This window comes from Apteryx mantelli, chromosome 2, assembly GCF_036417845.1.
Source record: "Apteryx mantelli isolate bAptMan1 chromosome 2, bAptMan1.hap1, whole genome shotgun sequence".
Classification (NCBI taxonomy): domain Eukaryota; kingdom Metazoa; phylum Chordata; class Aves; order Apterygiformes; family Apterygidae; genus Apteryx; species Apteryx mantelli.
Genome location: NC_089979.1, coordinates 93,808,531 through 93,825,050, shown reverse-complemented (window position 1 = coordinate 93,825,050; position 16,520 = coordinate 93,808,531). Strand labels below are relative to the sequence as shown.

Below are 16,520 nucleotides of genomic sequence, written 5' to 3'. Positions count from 1 at the left end.
TTGTTTATCTCAACTTTATCAAGGCTTTTGACACTGTCGCCCATAATATCCTCATAGGCAAGCTGATGAGATATGGGCTAGATTAGTGGACAATGAGGTGGACTGAAAACTGCCTGAACTGCTGGGCTCAGAGGGTTGTGATCGGTGGCACAAAGTCCAGCTGGAGGCCAGTCACTAGTGGTGTATCCAGTATTGGGTCCAATACTGTTTACATCTTCATTAATGACCTAGATGATGGGATAGAGCGCACCCTCAGCAAGTCTACAGATGATACGAAACAGAGGAGCGGTGGATACACCAGATAGTTGTGCTGCCATTCAGAGTGACCTTGACAGGCTGGAGAAATGAGCAGAGAGGAACTTCATGAAGTTCAATAAAGGGATGTGCAGAGTCCTGCACTTGGGATAGAATAACTTCATGTACCAGAACTTGCTAGGGGCCTACCAGTTGGAAAGCAGCTGTGCAGAGAAGGACCTGGGAGTCCTGGTGAACAACAGGTTGACCGTGAGCCAACAATGCACCCTTGAGGAAAAGAAGGCCAATGGTATCCTGGGCTGCAATAGAAAGAGCATTGCCAGGAGGTCGAGGGAAGGTGATCCCTCCCCTCTATTCAGTTCTGGTGAGGTCACACCTGGAGGACTGTGTCCAGTTCTGGGCTCCCCAGTGTAAGAGAGACATGAAGCTACTGCAGCGAGTGCAGCGAAGGACTACTAAGATGATTAAGGGACTAGAGCATCTCTCATATGAGGAAAGGCTGAGAGAGCTGGGCCTGTTTAGCCTAGGGAAGAAAAGGCTGGGGGGGGGGGGGGCCTTAATGTTTACAATTATCTGATGGGAGGATGTGAAGATGACAGATGAGCCAGACTCTTCTCAGTGGTGCCCAGTGACGAGACACAACGGGCACAAATTGAAAGTCAGGATATTCTGTCTGAGCATAAGAAAACGCTTGTTTACTGTGAGAGTGATTGGGCACTGGAGTCCCCATCCTTGGAGATGCTCAAAACTCAACCAGACACAGACCTGGGGAAACTGCTCTAACTGACCCTGCTCCAGGTGTCCTTTCCAACCTTAACTATTCTGTGATTCTGTGAAACTGCTAATCAGCCACAGAACCACAGGAATAAAAAAGCTCAGAAAACTGGTGGGAGACTGCTAAGACAATGTTCTCTGCCTCTTCCTCTAGCAAAGGGCATATTTCAAGTAATTCAATTTAAAAATCTCCATCCGTCTCTCCCAGGACATGCTTTCAAGCAGTCACCAAATGCAAGTTTTCTTTCTTGCCTCAAGAAACATAGGTGACCCTTCACGTCACAGTATGGTATCTTTTGCTTTAAAGGAACTTGAGACTGGAAACAGAACACAGATCATCTGTAGTTATTTAAATGAGGTCTGTGTTTCTGCAATAAAGCATGACATTTCTTGTGCTCAGTAAAGTAAAATTATGCTTCTGACAATTCTGTGAAATCTTTTTTATTTTTTTAACCATACTTGGAAAAGCTTGAAATGTCAAGTTAATGTGTTAACTCATTTCAAAAGCTAAGTCCTCAGTCCTGGAAATACTCACCCAAACTAATCTTCGTAAGCAAAATTAAAATTAAAATTGTGAAAAGCACTACAGGTGTCTAAGGTAGGACAATGAAGTGGCTGTAGAAGTTGGACATGCTACAGTCTGCCACCTCTTTTTACAGATTAAATTCTTGTCATCATTACCACCCAAACCTGCCCTTTCAAAAGTTAGATTACTGAAACTCATTCTACACAAGGCTCTCTCTAATCAGCTCAGAACTTAAGCCCAGTGCAGAAGTTAAACGACACCTACACTCTAAGCAGTAGTTCCCAAATGGCCGTCAATGCCTTCCTAGTGAGGTGCACCTACATTAAAAGTTTCACTCAAGGAAGCAGCAACAGAAATAATGTCAGCTATGAGGGCTGCATCTCCATTCTTCATCTTTAATGAAAGATAGTACTGTGGGCTTTGTGTAGAAGGACAAGGCAGCACTAAAAGACAGGTTATTCCTGCTTATCTTTTTTCCCAAATCCAGTGTCACTCTCCCCCAAACTACAAGTCTACTGATTTGGGAGAGACAAGGAACTTATCTGTCTTGCAGTTCTGCCTTTTTCTCTACTCAAACAATGAACTAACAGTGCAGTCAGTCATTAAAGATGAAGTTCAGACATGCTGTATCAGTGCTGCAAAATCAAATACTAGAAAGAAGAAAGAGGCAAATCTACTATGTTGCATGTCACTTCTTTCCGAAGCCTTAAACATTGGCACCATGAACTGAGTGAAGGGAAGAGGTTGGAGCAACAGTACAGCCCTTAAGAAAAAGCTTGGGTACTAATATACTTAGACCTGAAGTAGTTACCAGCGAACTTCTGGAGAAACTTTGAGAAGTTGGTCTGACCTATGAAGAAGGATTTGAGACAACTCTACATAAGATTCCATCTTGATCTTTAATATTATATCAGAATTGCTGCCAATGCAAGTGCACATCCTAGGTCACCCTGCATTTGATCAGATTCTCAGAGCCCTCAGAATGCTGTCCCAAGACTGATAGCCCAATTTTCATTAATTTCAAGGCAAGATACAAAGTCCATTTATATTATCAATAAAGAAAATTATGACGATATGGCTAATAATAAATGGAAATACTACTATACATGCCCTGGTGTCCGTAGAAGCAGTGAACTGCACTGTATTTGCAGTGCTGTATTTTTGTAATCTTAAATAGCAGGCAGAATGCTTAGAGACCACATATGGATATTTATTTATTCTGAAGCAAAATTAATATAACTGATAAGATGATGTTTGTTTCAGTGGACAACAAAAATAAGAACATACAGAAAACTGAAAAGAGCTGGAATGCTGGGTACAGCTTTTGAAAAGATGAGATAATTGTAATAAGAGTTCTTTCTCTTTTGAGATATCAGCAATTCATTTTAAAGCTTTCAACAAAGTTTCAGTACCATATATTTATCAGCAAAACTCACATAAACAGAAGTCCAAAACTCTTACCTGGAACACACAAATATGGAAGACACAGTTCTCCAGACTGACATCCTTTTCTATTTACTTCACATAACTGGTTAGCTGCACATGGATTTGGATTACATGGATGTGTAACTTCTTCTACAATGTTACCTAAAGAACTTGGGCCTGAAAACAGAATACAGGTCATCTATAGTAATTCACGAGGTCTATATTTCTGCAATAAAGCATGACATTTCTCGTACTCAGTAAAGTAAAATGTTTTTGACAATTCTGTGAAATCTTTACTGTTTTTTAATTACACTTGTAGAAGCTTGAAATGTCAAGTTAATTTGTTAACTCATTTCAAAAGCTAAGTCCTTAGTCCTGGAAATAGTAACCTGAATTATTCTTCACAAACAAAAATATATTTGTTTTATCTTGTTTCCTCAAGAATTTTGTCTACATGACAAATATACAAAGAGATGACGACCAGCAGTTTAATCAAGAGAAAACCCACAATCCATGAAGGCCACAAGGCCAGATTATCATCTGATACAGATTAGTACAGAAGTACTGATTGCATGAAGTTCCAAAACCAGAAGGAATTAATGTAGTGAGATATGGCAATCTGAACAAGCAATTCTTCTCTAAAATGCTAAATAAATACTTTTACTTCTCAAATTCAACACAATTACAGTTTTCTTTAAAAGAAATAACGGGAATGATTAAAAGCAATCGTAAGCATTCAAAGCATCTTGGTTTCTAATTTTGTTGCATAGGTATGTTGATACTTACTCAGGTATGTATCCAAAGGGATACAGTTCTCCAAGTCATCTGCTGGAGATAAGAGCTCACAAATACTTTCAGCTGTGTGGCCTTCAGGAAATTTATTATGATCTCCGCATTTCTTGAGTATTTCTACACAATCTGATCTTCAGATAAACAGAACTTCATAAACACTACTTAAAGAAAAAGATTGCTTTCCACTTTCTTCTCTTTCCCGAAACCACACCTCTCCCCTTCTGCCTCCTCCCACAACAAAGTGTTTGTAGATGCTAAACTTTACATATATGAATAGAAAAAAATTTGTGCTGCAAAGACAGGAACTATTGTTTACACTGCTCTTGCTTTACTTTGGACTGGTCAGTGTATATTTTCTATGGCCTCATATGAACGTATCTTTCAAGACCAACCATTTCCTTCTTTTATTAATGTTTAATAAGAGTTGAGCTCATACCTCCCTACCTGTACTATTAATCACTCTCTTTTCTACCCAATCACCTATTCTCAATTTTTTTTTTTAAATGAACTTCCTATCTTTCAAAGACCTTTCTCTCTACTAGCTGAAAATCACCAATAGATTAAAAATTAAAAAAGAGGAAAGAAGGTTTACAAACAGCACAGATGGCCCAAAAAAAATCAGCTTTACAATGGAAGCACATACATCTCTCTCATTAACAAGCAAGCACCTTCAATTTATAGTGATGAAGAGCAAGTAGGAGTTTCAAGAAATAGGAACTATACAAGCTCACATTCCTTCCATGTTTGTCTCTTCTAGTATAAACCACACACCATATAGCAGCTTTTCAGTTCTCATGGAAACCCTCAGCAGAACCTCTCAACTGATTTTTTTTAAAGGTACTTACTTGCAGATAATACTTCCTCTAGATTTGCTGTGGCAAGGCTTAATTTGCAGTGAACAGGCAATCGCCTTCCACATTTCTGGTTGACATTTTCTAATATCAAGAACAGGAATATTTATAAATGGCATCTTAATACTTCCTTTTTCCCACAGCTTCATGTCATTCATAGCTCCTTGGTCTGATTGAGTATTGCAGCTCCTGAAAAGCTCTGTTGGTCTTGAACAAAGAATTTAAGATATGGCAGGTATACAAGAAAAGGAAAACAGCACATGCTTCACTTTTCACCGTATGAATTCTACCACCTTGATACTGCTAAGCCTTCTGTAGCATAAAAGACACGAATCCCCTCCACAGTTAAGCAAGACTGAAAAATATTTGAATGAAAATAAGCTCTTTAAATCTCAAGGCTGAAATTCTGTTCTTACCTCTACCTCTTGGATCAAATACCATTTAATTTTTTTTTCCCTTTACCTGAAGGTTGACTTAAAAGAAAAAAATTAAATATTAGGAACATCTGTGTGAATGTTTCCTGGTGAATCACTAATGCAAATTTTATAATTTATTTTTGCCCAGACTGCATCTATCACAGATATATGCTATTATTCATGTAATAATAGTCATGCCACCTATACTATTTCAAGGAAAAGCCAGAGATCTTAACTAACAAGAAAAATTTCAAATATACTTTTGAAATTCTAAAACTATTTAACTTGTAACCTTGCAACTATTAATTCAGACAGCATTTTTAAATCACTGATTTTGCCCTGTAGGGTGTAAAAATGCAGAAATATCTCTAAAAGAAAAGGAACTTTGAAAAAGAGTAAATCATTATGATAAATCCTAATACTCTCAGGAAAACGTTAGGGTAACATAAAAATTTAACAAGCGTTGCAATCATATTTTATAATACACAGCAACCCAGCAATCATGGCTTAATTGTTTATACAATAAGACAGAAGAATATGCTGCTAACACAGGATGACATTTTACAGGTTCACAGGTTAGCTTTTATTCTAGTAAGCTTTGTAATGACGCTTAAATACATTTCCAAAAGTCTTCTAAAGAAAACTTATTTATTTTAAAATTGTTACCTGAAAAAAGATTTACAGAAAGACAGTGACATACAATCTAAAAATTCATCTGAAAAAAACTTTTTTTTTTTTTTTTTTTTTATTCAAAGCACAGGAAATCCTTTATAAAATAATCAGCGTTTCTCTCCTACCTGTTATTAAAATTAGTGCAGTAAGAAAGATTTCTACAGCCCAGCTGACAAGGTTCTCGTACATCTGCTAAACAGGTCAACATGGAAACTTCAACTGCGTTATACTCACAAAAGCGATCAAATTCTTGCCAACTCTGTGAATTGCCCCAGCTCGTACTATAAAGCTTAGTGCAGAGCTCTCTGAAAAAATATAAAGAAAAATCAAATTAAAAGAATAGCAGTCTTTCAGATATGATAACAGAACCTATAGTTTTCTCTGCTCATCACAGTAGCCTAAAGTAATTGTAGAAATCTGCGTTAGTGCCCATAAAATCAGCAAGATTATCCAAATTCTGTGCTCATATAACCCCACTCTACTGGCAAGTTTTCTAAATTTTCCAGTTTTGTTTAAGAACGCTGGCAAATATTTAAGCTAGTAAGACTGAAAAACTTCATAGTATAAAACTGCAATACACAACACAAACACAAAGCTGGAGTTTGCAGGAAACCTGAACCAATGAGGTGAGAACTACCCCAGCCAATTTTATGTGTAGTAAACCAGGCTGACATGACAGTGAAGAAATTTTAATCTCATCCTTCAACTTCAGATCACATCTTCTCCTGCTACAGAAAAACCAGGCAAACAAAACTACATTTCTTCCTTCACCCTGATGTTTGAGGCAGATGAATTGTTCGTTGCCTGCATTTGAGTTCCTTCCTGGTGTCAGAAATGTCCAGGCCACTTTGTTTACAGTGGCTGTGAAGCCGTTCCAAAATGAAGATATGGAACCTCACTGTACTATTAAAGTCTATTGTATTGAATATGTAAAGGAAGGATCAATTTTCAGAACTGAATATCAAAGCAAGCAACAAAAAGACATTACACCGACTGCCCTATGCTGCAATGTTCTGTGAAATAACATAATTCTAGGACCCTCCTACAAAACTTTTACTATAAGATCCTGCTGTATTCAAATTGTTTTGTTTAGTTAAACTTCAATGCAAAAAAAAGCAACAGCTCAAAATGAAATTTTGCATGCTTATTTTATCACATTACATGCCTTTAAAAGGCCATAATTATCACTTTTTAGAGTGGATAACCACTCTATATAAAAAGACCTCAATTACAGTTATTTGCAAGCACGCAACTATTTGACCAAAGTCAGATTTTTTTAACATGGGAATAGTTAGTTCCAATATTTAATTAATATATTGCCCAGGCAATGTTTCATGGACAATCTAAATCGTATTTTTTAAAGAATACTGCCAGGGTTTTTAACATGCAGCAATCAGGCATTTGACACTTCGTACTGTTCACTTTCCCCTTAGTTCTCATTAGCATCTGGTTAAGGCCTCCTCAGCTTGTTGCAGTATTGGCTACTACCACCACAAATAAAGCACAGATTGCACTGGTCTAGTGTTTCTGCTAAAATAAGTTAGCACCGAAAATGGAAAAGTGTGATTCCTCTCACAAAACGGTACTTGTTGAGATGAGAACAAAGCACTGGGCAGAATGTGACACTCATCAGATTACCTAAACCTGTTTCTCTCTAACAATTCATAGAAGTCAATACTTGACTTACATAGCAGGATTTGGGCAAAGGGCTGGCACCAGACAACTTCTGAAGCATTTTCACAGTTGGAAATGAGGGAAGAGAGATACTGACCTACAGGTGGAAGAATTTGCTTTAGCACAGCAATGGAGCTTAGCCCCATCAAGGCCTGTTGAAGGTGGAGGGTGCACAGTGACTCCTGGGTGAACAGATCTTGAACTCTCAAGAAAACATTGCCAAAGTGGATCCTGAGGAAGAGGCATTGTTTTACAGCCTTCTATAAGTCCATCAACAATTTCAAGCTCTGTTTTCATTGACATTAGAATTCTTTTACAAGCAGTCTGACATGCATAATCCTCTGCTCTATCGCAGCAATATAAACCTGTTAAAAAAATATATATATATATATCAAAAAATGTTAATTATCCAGCATATAACAACAACCAAGACACATTAAATATTAGCCTTTAGAGAAAAGTGTTACAGGAACATTTTTTAAAATAAACTCAGGTAACGATGATTCTTTTCCTTCTTTTAAATGCAAACAGAATCAACTATGAAGAAAAGCAGGAACTGATACGTAGAATTTATAAACTCATTATTAACCCCCCCCCCCAAAACAGCAATACACCTAAACTTATCATTGTATAAATGCATATGATTATATATTATATAAACATGTAGTAATATAATCTATATAGCAGATTTATACAATAATACTATTTATATAATAACATTTACACAATAAAATCCTCGAGCATTTTCAGTATTTTTTATAATTTTCATAAATGAAGTAATTTTTATACTTACTATCTGTAGGGTTTCTCATTGGATATGACTGCGTATAGTTGTTCACACAGTGTATTAGCTGAGGGCTAATAGATGCACAGTAGTTTTCAACTGCTTTAATTTGTGAAGGACCAGGAGAAGAGTCTGTCCGAAAAATTGCTTGACAATATTCCCGACAGTTTGTATGATGACCTGCATAACTGCAACAAACTGATCCCACTGGGGAAAAAAAGAACCCACAAAACAAAAACAGAAAAACCTATGGGTTCCTATATATAAAAACAAGCAAATCTGTACACCACAGAATGATGCTCAAGATATTACTGGAACAAGCCACCAAATTCTAGGCATCATCAAAACAACCTCTGGCTACAGAAACACCGTGCCTATCTGTAACTAGCCAAAGCATGTTTCTGTGTTCGGTTGGAGAAAAAAAAGAGATCCAAAACTCTGTCTTGAAATCAAAGTTCAAGTCACTAGCAAGTCTTCAGCTGTTTTGTTTTTATTTAAAGTAACCAGACTTGTATTCTAATTGAATTATTAGACGAAAATTAATAGGAGACAAATAAATATGGAAGCAGTATCCAAAAACTTGTTCAGAAAGGGTATCATTCTGATTCATCCATTTTTGTCATGTTATTAAATATACAGCTCTTGAGAAATAATTTTACTAGAATTAATTCTGGGAGACACTCATTTCTTTTCTACAGAGACATCAATCAATAGAACCTTCATACAGAACTAATGTGCTTCTAAGCAACTATTGAAATATGACAGAAAAGATAAAACAAATGGTGATATACAAGTTAAATACTTATATAAATTATACAGGCAGTCCAATCCTCCTATTGCTTGAGCAAGTATGTTTATGTGTGAGGTTAATTGTCGTATGGAACTAAACTCATGTGATTTGTAAACAAAGACCTACAGAATTTCTTCAATGTTAGAGAGGAAAGTTATAAAGAAGGATCTGAAAGAAAAACAAAAGGAGAAACTACTCATTATATACTTACTTTCATTTCTGTTAATACAACTAAAAAGAGCATTCTGAAAACAAAACAAAAATACAGTTACAAGTAAGAAAACTTCAAATGAATATTCAAGTGTCAGTCATTTCTTATTAGGAGCCAATTCAATTTTGTTACTGCTCTAATTCAGTCTAAACTGGAACAAATAAAAACACCGTATAAAAACAGCGAAAGTAGCAAACGAAAATTCTGCTTGTACTCCTAATGAAATACATAAATATTCAATCAACTAAATAGGAAGATTTTTCCAGACTACATCAGAAATGATACCCTGGAATACGATGTACCAAAATGTTTTATTGATTATTATTTTAAAGAATATATGTTGAAAAGAAAACTTTGCACATTAACACATGCAAATAGAAAATCTTAAGAAATTCAACAATATGGCTTACAAGTTAAAGCCAAGAACTGAGATGCATGGTGATTTTGTATGCTTTTCTCAAAGTTAAATGGAGCAAGCTGCCAATTTTCACTTCAAGGTTGGACTTTTAATCACTGTGTAGTTTGATCACAACATGCATCACACTAGAAACGCAGCCTTACTGATATTAATTATACTATAAAGTATAAACCTGTCACAATCATCTCATCGATGATTACTCTGAAATAATCAACATCGCTGGCCGAATTCTTCCCACGCAGAGAGAATGTCTGGCTTCCTTTCCTCTCACATTTGGGCTCACGTATTCAGCTCAATGAAAGTGTTCCAGCCAGCAGCATGTCTTCAAAAGAAGAAGTGCAATTCCTTGTGTGACAGCAAAGGAACAAGACACAGTCAGTGGAAATTTTTTTTTCCAGTGACCAAATCTTGTTCTTGTATTGTCGTGTAAGGAATTAACTTTTGATTTCAGATAAAATCTCCTTAGCGTTAGATGAATAAATAGTAAGCTTTTAGGATTTTTTTCATCTGCAAAAGTTGGTGCCTAAATTCTTGTCACAGAAGAAAGACTACCAAGATTGTTTTTATACACCTATACAATGACCTTATTTGCCACTTTAGGGACTTAAGTTCACAGAAAGGAAGTAATTTTTAAACATCTGGAATTTCATGTGTTGCTTCCTTCCATAACTCTCTTACTGAAAAACAAGAAATATTTACATTAGCTCTTCTGGACTCATGCTATAAACAGTGTAGTACTGGTTGAAAAGACTCCAAGAAAACATGCGTCGATTTAAAAACTTCTTTTGTTAAATTATTATAACAGAAATTAATATTAGATACCAGATATTTTAAATGAAAACTAAATCCTTTGCCAAGATCTGACCTCCACAGTTAAATACATTTTGAAATTACTAAGCAAAGTAAGCTCTGCTTAGCAAAAATGACAAAACTAGTACCAAGCCTGTGTTCTTTCAACAAGAAAGGATAAGAAAGGATTCAGCTCTTTACCATAGAAAGCACAAACTTCCTAGGTTAAAATGCATATAGTTCCACATCCCTTAAAAAAAAAAAAAAAAAAAGCTGATGTGAAGGAGAACCAACTTAAGGACACTGAAGTGAAGCAGACCAAGGAATTTTAGGTGAGCAGAGAAGTCAAGAACTAGCTAGTGTACATATATGTGCAAGTAAGAGCGTACACGCAAGCATGCACACACACATTTGCATCCAGAAAGGTGTCAGAGTGGGAAACCAAAGGGAATATGTATTTATGAAGGACATTAGATAAGTCTAGAATGTATTCTTTATTTCTAAAAGGAGAGTTTTATGAAGTCAATTAAATTATATCCAAATCAAACACTGCCTGAAGCATGCCATCAACTCCCTCAAATTGCAGCAGCCAAAAGGTACAGTTGGGGGATATATAACATTTTAATCTACAAAAGAAGGAGGACACACATCCAATTGGTTTGCTTCAGAGCACTCTAAATTAATCTAAAGACAATTCACTGAAAAAAGGGTCTACATTCTGAATTCTTGCCCAAAACAGCTGCTTTCTTTCCCACATTAAAACACAGATCTCCTCTCAAAAAAGGAGGTACTGCATATAAGTTTTCTGAAACTCAGTGACAGCATGAAGTTCTAAGTCTGGATTCCAAAATATAGTTGCCAATTATCAGACTTTAAAATTATATAATTATGAAAAAGCAGAGGAATTTGAACTGCCTCCACACCTTGCTGGAACACTAAGCAAGATTATCAAAAATGATTAACAGAGACAAAACACACAACCATTTTCTTCATAAAAAGTTCTTCATAAAGTTCCTGATCTCCTCCATTTCACCTACCACTCTCATTAAATAAATTTGTATTCTATGTAGCATCTGAACAAGAAAACACAAACATGTAGAACAATCCACAAACATAGTATGGGATTAAAATCTTGTTTTAGTACAGCAAAAATATAAGATGTGCTGCAGCCTCTCAACAAAAGAATGAGGAAACCTCACTCAAAGGCAGGATTTTAAACAAGACAGACCCAACACTGAATCTTATACTGAGCAACATCACTTTCTTCTATACACAGTCAGAAAGGCATTTACGGGATAAACCATGGCAGATATGGCATTGAAATAAGGACCCTAAGAGGAGAAACACAAATCTAACCTAAAAATGTAAGTTAATTATCTATGAACATCAGCTACTTATAATTTTAGTGACAGGGAATTAAAACACAGGTCCATTGAGACATTTCATCCAAACCATACAAAAATTCAAAGGGCTGCCTAATGGAAAACAATGGCCCAACAACTCACAAAGTAACAGTTTAGATATTTTCTTTTTATTATTTTAATATCTCCTACCAAATTTTACATCTTTACTCCCAAGAAACAGCAACAACTCCTATGAGCTCTGTATTATTTTAAACCATGGATACCGCAGAATTTCCCCGAGACTATGAATGAATTTGCAGCAACATTTCTCATCCCAGCAGCAAGCTTTCACCTGATTCATTTCAGATTTTACCTTTTGTACTACCCACAAAGCAAATCCCATCATCCACTCATTTGTGTAACAGGGACAAGGAAAAAGAGAACTTAGGGAAAACAGAAGATGCAGACAGAATCACCATCCTACACTTGCAAAGTAAAGAACATATTTATATTGTTGCCTAAAGGCTCATGTGACTTTTACAACACAATGCTTCTTTCTCTATAGATGTCAGACAATGGTCACCAGATAACCACTGTTTCACTGTGGCCACCCAGTTTCTTTGGGACCCTTGGTGTATCAAAAATGGCAGAACTGTCAGATAGGAACTGCCAGATAGGAACTGCCATAACCAACATCTCTGTGATCAAAACTGACTGTCCTCAGAAGCCACTGAAATCGGACTCCTCCCCACCCAACCCGCGTCAAGCCTTGGAAAGTGGTGTACAAGCCAGTCAGGCGCAAACCAATACTGTTACTGTCACAATGCATTAATGAAAGTACAGTATAGGCTGCTGAAAAGGCTGAAGTCTGTCTGTCATGGTTATAACTAAGCATTAAACATACTGTCAGTCAATACAAACAACACTTAGAATCATGATGTGAAGTTGCTTTAAACTCAGCTAAAAATCGTCACAAGTACACACAAAAATAGCCCAAAATATTGGGAAAATTATGGTGTCTACTAGTGTTCATCCTCCGAAAAAAGGTTCAAGTTGGGGCAAGGTTTTCTTCTGGTAAAATTTTATACACCTTTTTAGTGAAACAAACAGGGTCCTCTAACCAGGTAAACAATCTTCCTCTTTCTGTACTTTGAAATTGCAGTTCCGTGGACTGCTGAATCACTGTAACAGCTCATATTCTACCAAGAGGAGGTAGTCTTGCTTTTCTTCTCCCCTTTGTTTTCAGCTCTTCTCTCCTGTTCCCAGTTCTTCTATATTATTGCGTGCGTCCATACACCAGCTCTGGCAACAGTCATCTTTCCATGACTTGACTTTTCTCAGTGAGCCTGCAGAAAACATTCCTTTTTTTCTCTTGTGCTAGGAATTTAAAACACCTCATAGAAGGACCTACCAGATACCAGAGCCAGAATAAGGTAAGCGGAAGTGTATTTGTATGGGTAGTGGTGGGAGAGGAAGTGTGTGGAAAAAAAGGCATCACAGGAGGGTGCAGGAACAAATTTTTCAGCAGCACTGAGCTGTTAAAGCAACTCACCATATCTCATGAAACTGTAGCCATCACAGAATACAGTGCTAGTTAAGGTGCTGACTTTGCTCTTTGTGTAGGTCTGGACAACCGCTCAGTTTCCCAGAAAGTACAGGCACACATATGAAAAGCATAGCTATGTAGACATGAGAGAATCTTAGAAAAAATAGTATGTAGTCCTTTATTTGTCAAATTAAGCTGATAACAGCTTTAGACAGTCATAGTGTGACATGTGTGATTAACCATGACTTCATTACAGAATACAGGGTTAATCCCCTTCTTTAATCAAGTAACAATTACATTTAAGATACTAGCAGCTTTTCTGCCCATTCAAGCTTCCTTCTGAATCTGCTACCTAATATTGCCAACATCTCTTGAAACGGTGCACTGTGAGAACAGAAAGACAGAGAAGAAACAAAGCAAAAGATAAAACAGACATACAGGTAAAGGGAAAAGGAATAGGAAAGGAAGTTCTGCTTAAAGGAAGAACAAAATCATCAAGATCTGGGAAAATGAGGATAAAAGCAATAGTATAACCACAAACACACACACAGATGCTCCATTTTCATTTTTTGAATGAAATATTAAGTGAACAGAGATGGCAATATTGAAATTTAAAGAACACAAACATAGAATGATTTGTTTTACTTGCACATTAATCTCCTCTTTCAGACTTCTCTCTTTTTACCAAACGGTTGAAACTGGTCATTAAAATTACTAAGACTATAAATGGAAGGAATGGAAAGAGGCAGGCAGACACAAGCAACACAGGTGTTCATGCCTTAAGAAAACAGTCTCAAAGATCTTTTGGTGTTATGGAAACTGAAAAGGCAATTAAAGTTTATCCAGCATAGAATGTTTTTCAGTTTTCCCCACTGGAAACTCCTGAAGCAGGATTTTAGCCAGCACCTAACTGGTTTCACTCTTTTTGGAGCTCATCAGCTGCAGGTAACGGCTCAAAAAACAAAATGCACACACACAAACACACAGAGCAAAGCATTTTGGTAAAGGAAGAAGTCTTTTGAATCATAAGACGTGTTTTTGTATTATAAGCACATTTTTTCTAAATTGCTGCCTTTTGTACCATTCCCTTGAATGAAAAACAACAGCAATGAAATTATTTTTTCACAGCAGAAAATAAGAGAATCTTGCTAAAAATCAAAGCTTCATTTTCCTCCCTGAAAAATCAAGGAATCTATATTACGTTAACTCTAGTGGAAAAATAAATTTAGTATTATTGTCTCAGGGAAATTAACCATGTTAAAACTATCTGACAACAGATCCTATACAATTAAGGCCATCTTAAATTAAAAGTATTAACTATGATTACAAACACTCTAGAAAACCAAATGCTTCACTGTGAAAATAGCAATGAAAGTCCTGTTAATCTGTCTTTGACTTCATTCAACCTTAGAATTTATCAACAGAAGTTAAAGCCACAAAACGTACTAAGGTTTTGTGGAGTCAATTGAAGATTTAGACGATGGTGCACATCCATTTAGAACTCAGAAAACATGCAAAAATTAACAGTTAAGGCCAAGATTTTCTTCAACTATGTAAAACAGTGAAGAAGTGAACACACTTTCAGAAATGGACAGTAAGGTAAAACAAAATCACTGGAACTAAATTTCAGTAAGATCAATGCGTTTTCTACCAACTTTCTTTGAACAGTAAAAAACAGAGAGAAAAAGCACCAAGATAATAAGACAAGATAACAATACTATTAACTAGAATGTGTAGTATATGGTCAGAGTCTGCCCCAATTCTTAAGTAGTACATTCCAAGGCCACACACAGGCATGTACTTTAAGAGTTCATTAAAACATTTTTGGAACCTTTTCCTACACTATGTTCTAAACAGCTCCTTCAGTTATAATTTATTGTCTCTGAGTAATCAGCACAATTAGATAAGAGCCAAAAACTGCTGACTGCATTTTTCAGAAGGGGTAATTAGTAGCCAGCATTCACTAAAACCTCAGCCTAAAGCTGCGTCATATGATCCTAGAACATAAAACAAGCCAATACTGTAGCACAGTGAATACTTTTCTGAATACTTATTGGAGCACTTGAAGCTGCAGGCACTGCATTTGAAGTTTCTGAATTTAAAAATTGTAGGAAAACAAAAAAGTCAGATTAAGTTAAACACTGTTAAAATCTGTGAGAACAAAAATATCTTTTAATAGCGTAGGGCCATCATAAGTGTTCGATATTGTGTCAAAAATAGTTTTAGTTTTTAGTTTTAGTGAAGAACACAGAGCATTTCCACTTGCATTTCATCCACATGGCAGCAGATGTTATACTGCTCAGCTGAAGAAAATCTCTTATAAGGCCCATTAACTTAAGAAGCTTGAACAATGGCTTATTTAGAACACATGAGAAGAAAAGAAGTAAGAACTGGAGTTCCACAAGTGCAGAGAGAGGAACTCCTAGTACGCAGTGTATAGACTTCGAGTTGCAATCTGTAATGGGAATTCTAGCACTGCCCTTGCCACACACAACAGAAAGAACAGTGATCTTAAAAATGATAATGAAGCCTTCAAAGCTTATTTCAAGCATTATAAACTGGTTTCAGTTACTCCCCCAAGCATGTATTCCATGTAATTTTTTCAAAATGAACCTCAACTTCACACAAAGCTTTTAAAACAGTAAAAATCAGAAAATCCTACACACAGTCTCCACATCTTTTTTTCTTCTTCCTTTGACTATTACCTACCTTCTTTTTAGAGGAAGATGAACAGGATAGTAGAAAGCTGGAAGAAGTAGTGAAAGATAAAAGAGATGAGATACACACAACCAGACAGAAAATGAAAAGAAGACAAAACAACTATCTGAGAAGCAGAGGAGGAAAAGAGCACCCCCCAAATAAAATCTTTCAAAAGGAGCTGATGAAGATACATTTCAGTAACATTTTTAAATATTCAGACATTGTGTTAAAATTTTAAAATTAATACAAATAGTGCTACTTGAAAAAATAATAGGGCATCACTTAAAAATCTTTGATGCACTGATCAAAAATGAGTAGCTCATTACTCCATCATCTACTTATAAGATGTCCAAATGACAAGAATTACAGGTTACATTTAAAGTAAAAACAATCCAGAAAAATATGATCAACAGAAAGAGAATCTTCAATTAATCTTGGGAAAAGCTGGCTCATCAGTGCTAAAGTGACTCTGATACCATACAATCTGCAACTCTGCTTAGCAACCTCAAGCCTTAAGCTATCTTCTGTGGGGTTTTTTTTGCCGCTCTGAACAC

At 36.2% G+C, this 16,520-nt stretch overlaps 1 protein-coding gene across 2 annotated transcripts in view; it reads right to left on the bottom strand.

Annotated features, from left to right (window-relative positions):
- Positions 1-16,520, bottom strand: part of RECK (reversion inducing cysteine rich protein with kazal motifs) — a 75,321-nt gene that overhangs the window by 27,238 nt on the left and 31,563 nt on the right. Inside the window, exons 1-8 of one of the 2 annotated variants that reach the window (XM_067291073.1) lie at positions 9,761-9,900; positions 9,171-9,204; positions 8,179-8,376; positions 7,483-7,750; positions 5,837-6,016; positions 4,618-4,830; positions 3,767-3,903; positions 3,017-3,157 (exon numbers count right to left, since the gene is read on the bottom strand). In XM_067291073.1, the coding sequence (XP_067147174.1) occupies positions 3,017-3,157; positions 3,767-3,903; positions 4,618-4,830; positions 5,837-6,016; positions 7,483-7,750; positions 8,179-8,376; position 9,171 (1,138 nt within the window). In that variant the 5' untranslated portion in view covers positions 9,172-9,204; positions 9,761-9,900. Of the gene's footprint in view, positions 1-3,016; positions 3,158-3,766; positions 3,904-4,617; positions 4,831-5,836; positions 6,017-7,482; positions 7,751-8,178; positions 8,377-9,170; positions 9,205-9,760; positions 9,901-16,520 lie in introns of those variants that run through there. The other variant, XM_067291072.1, reaches the window with a different exon arrangement.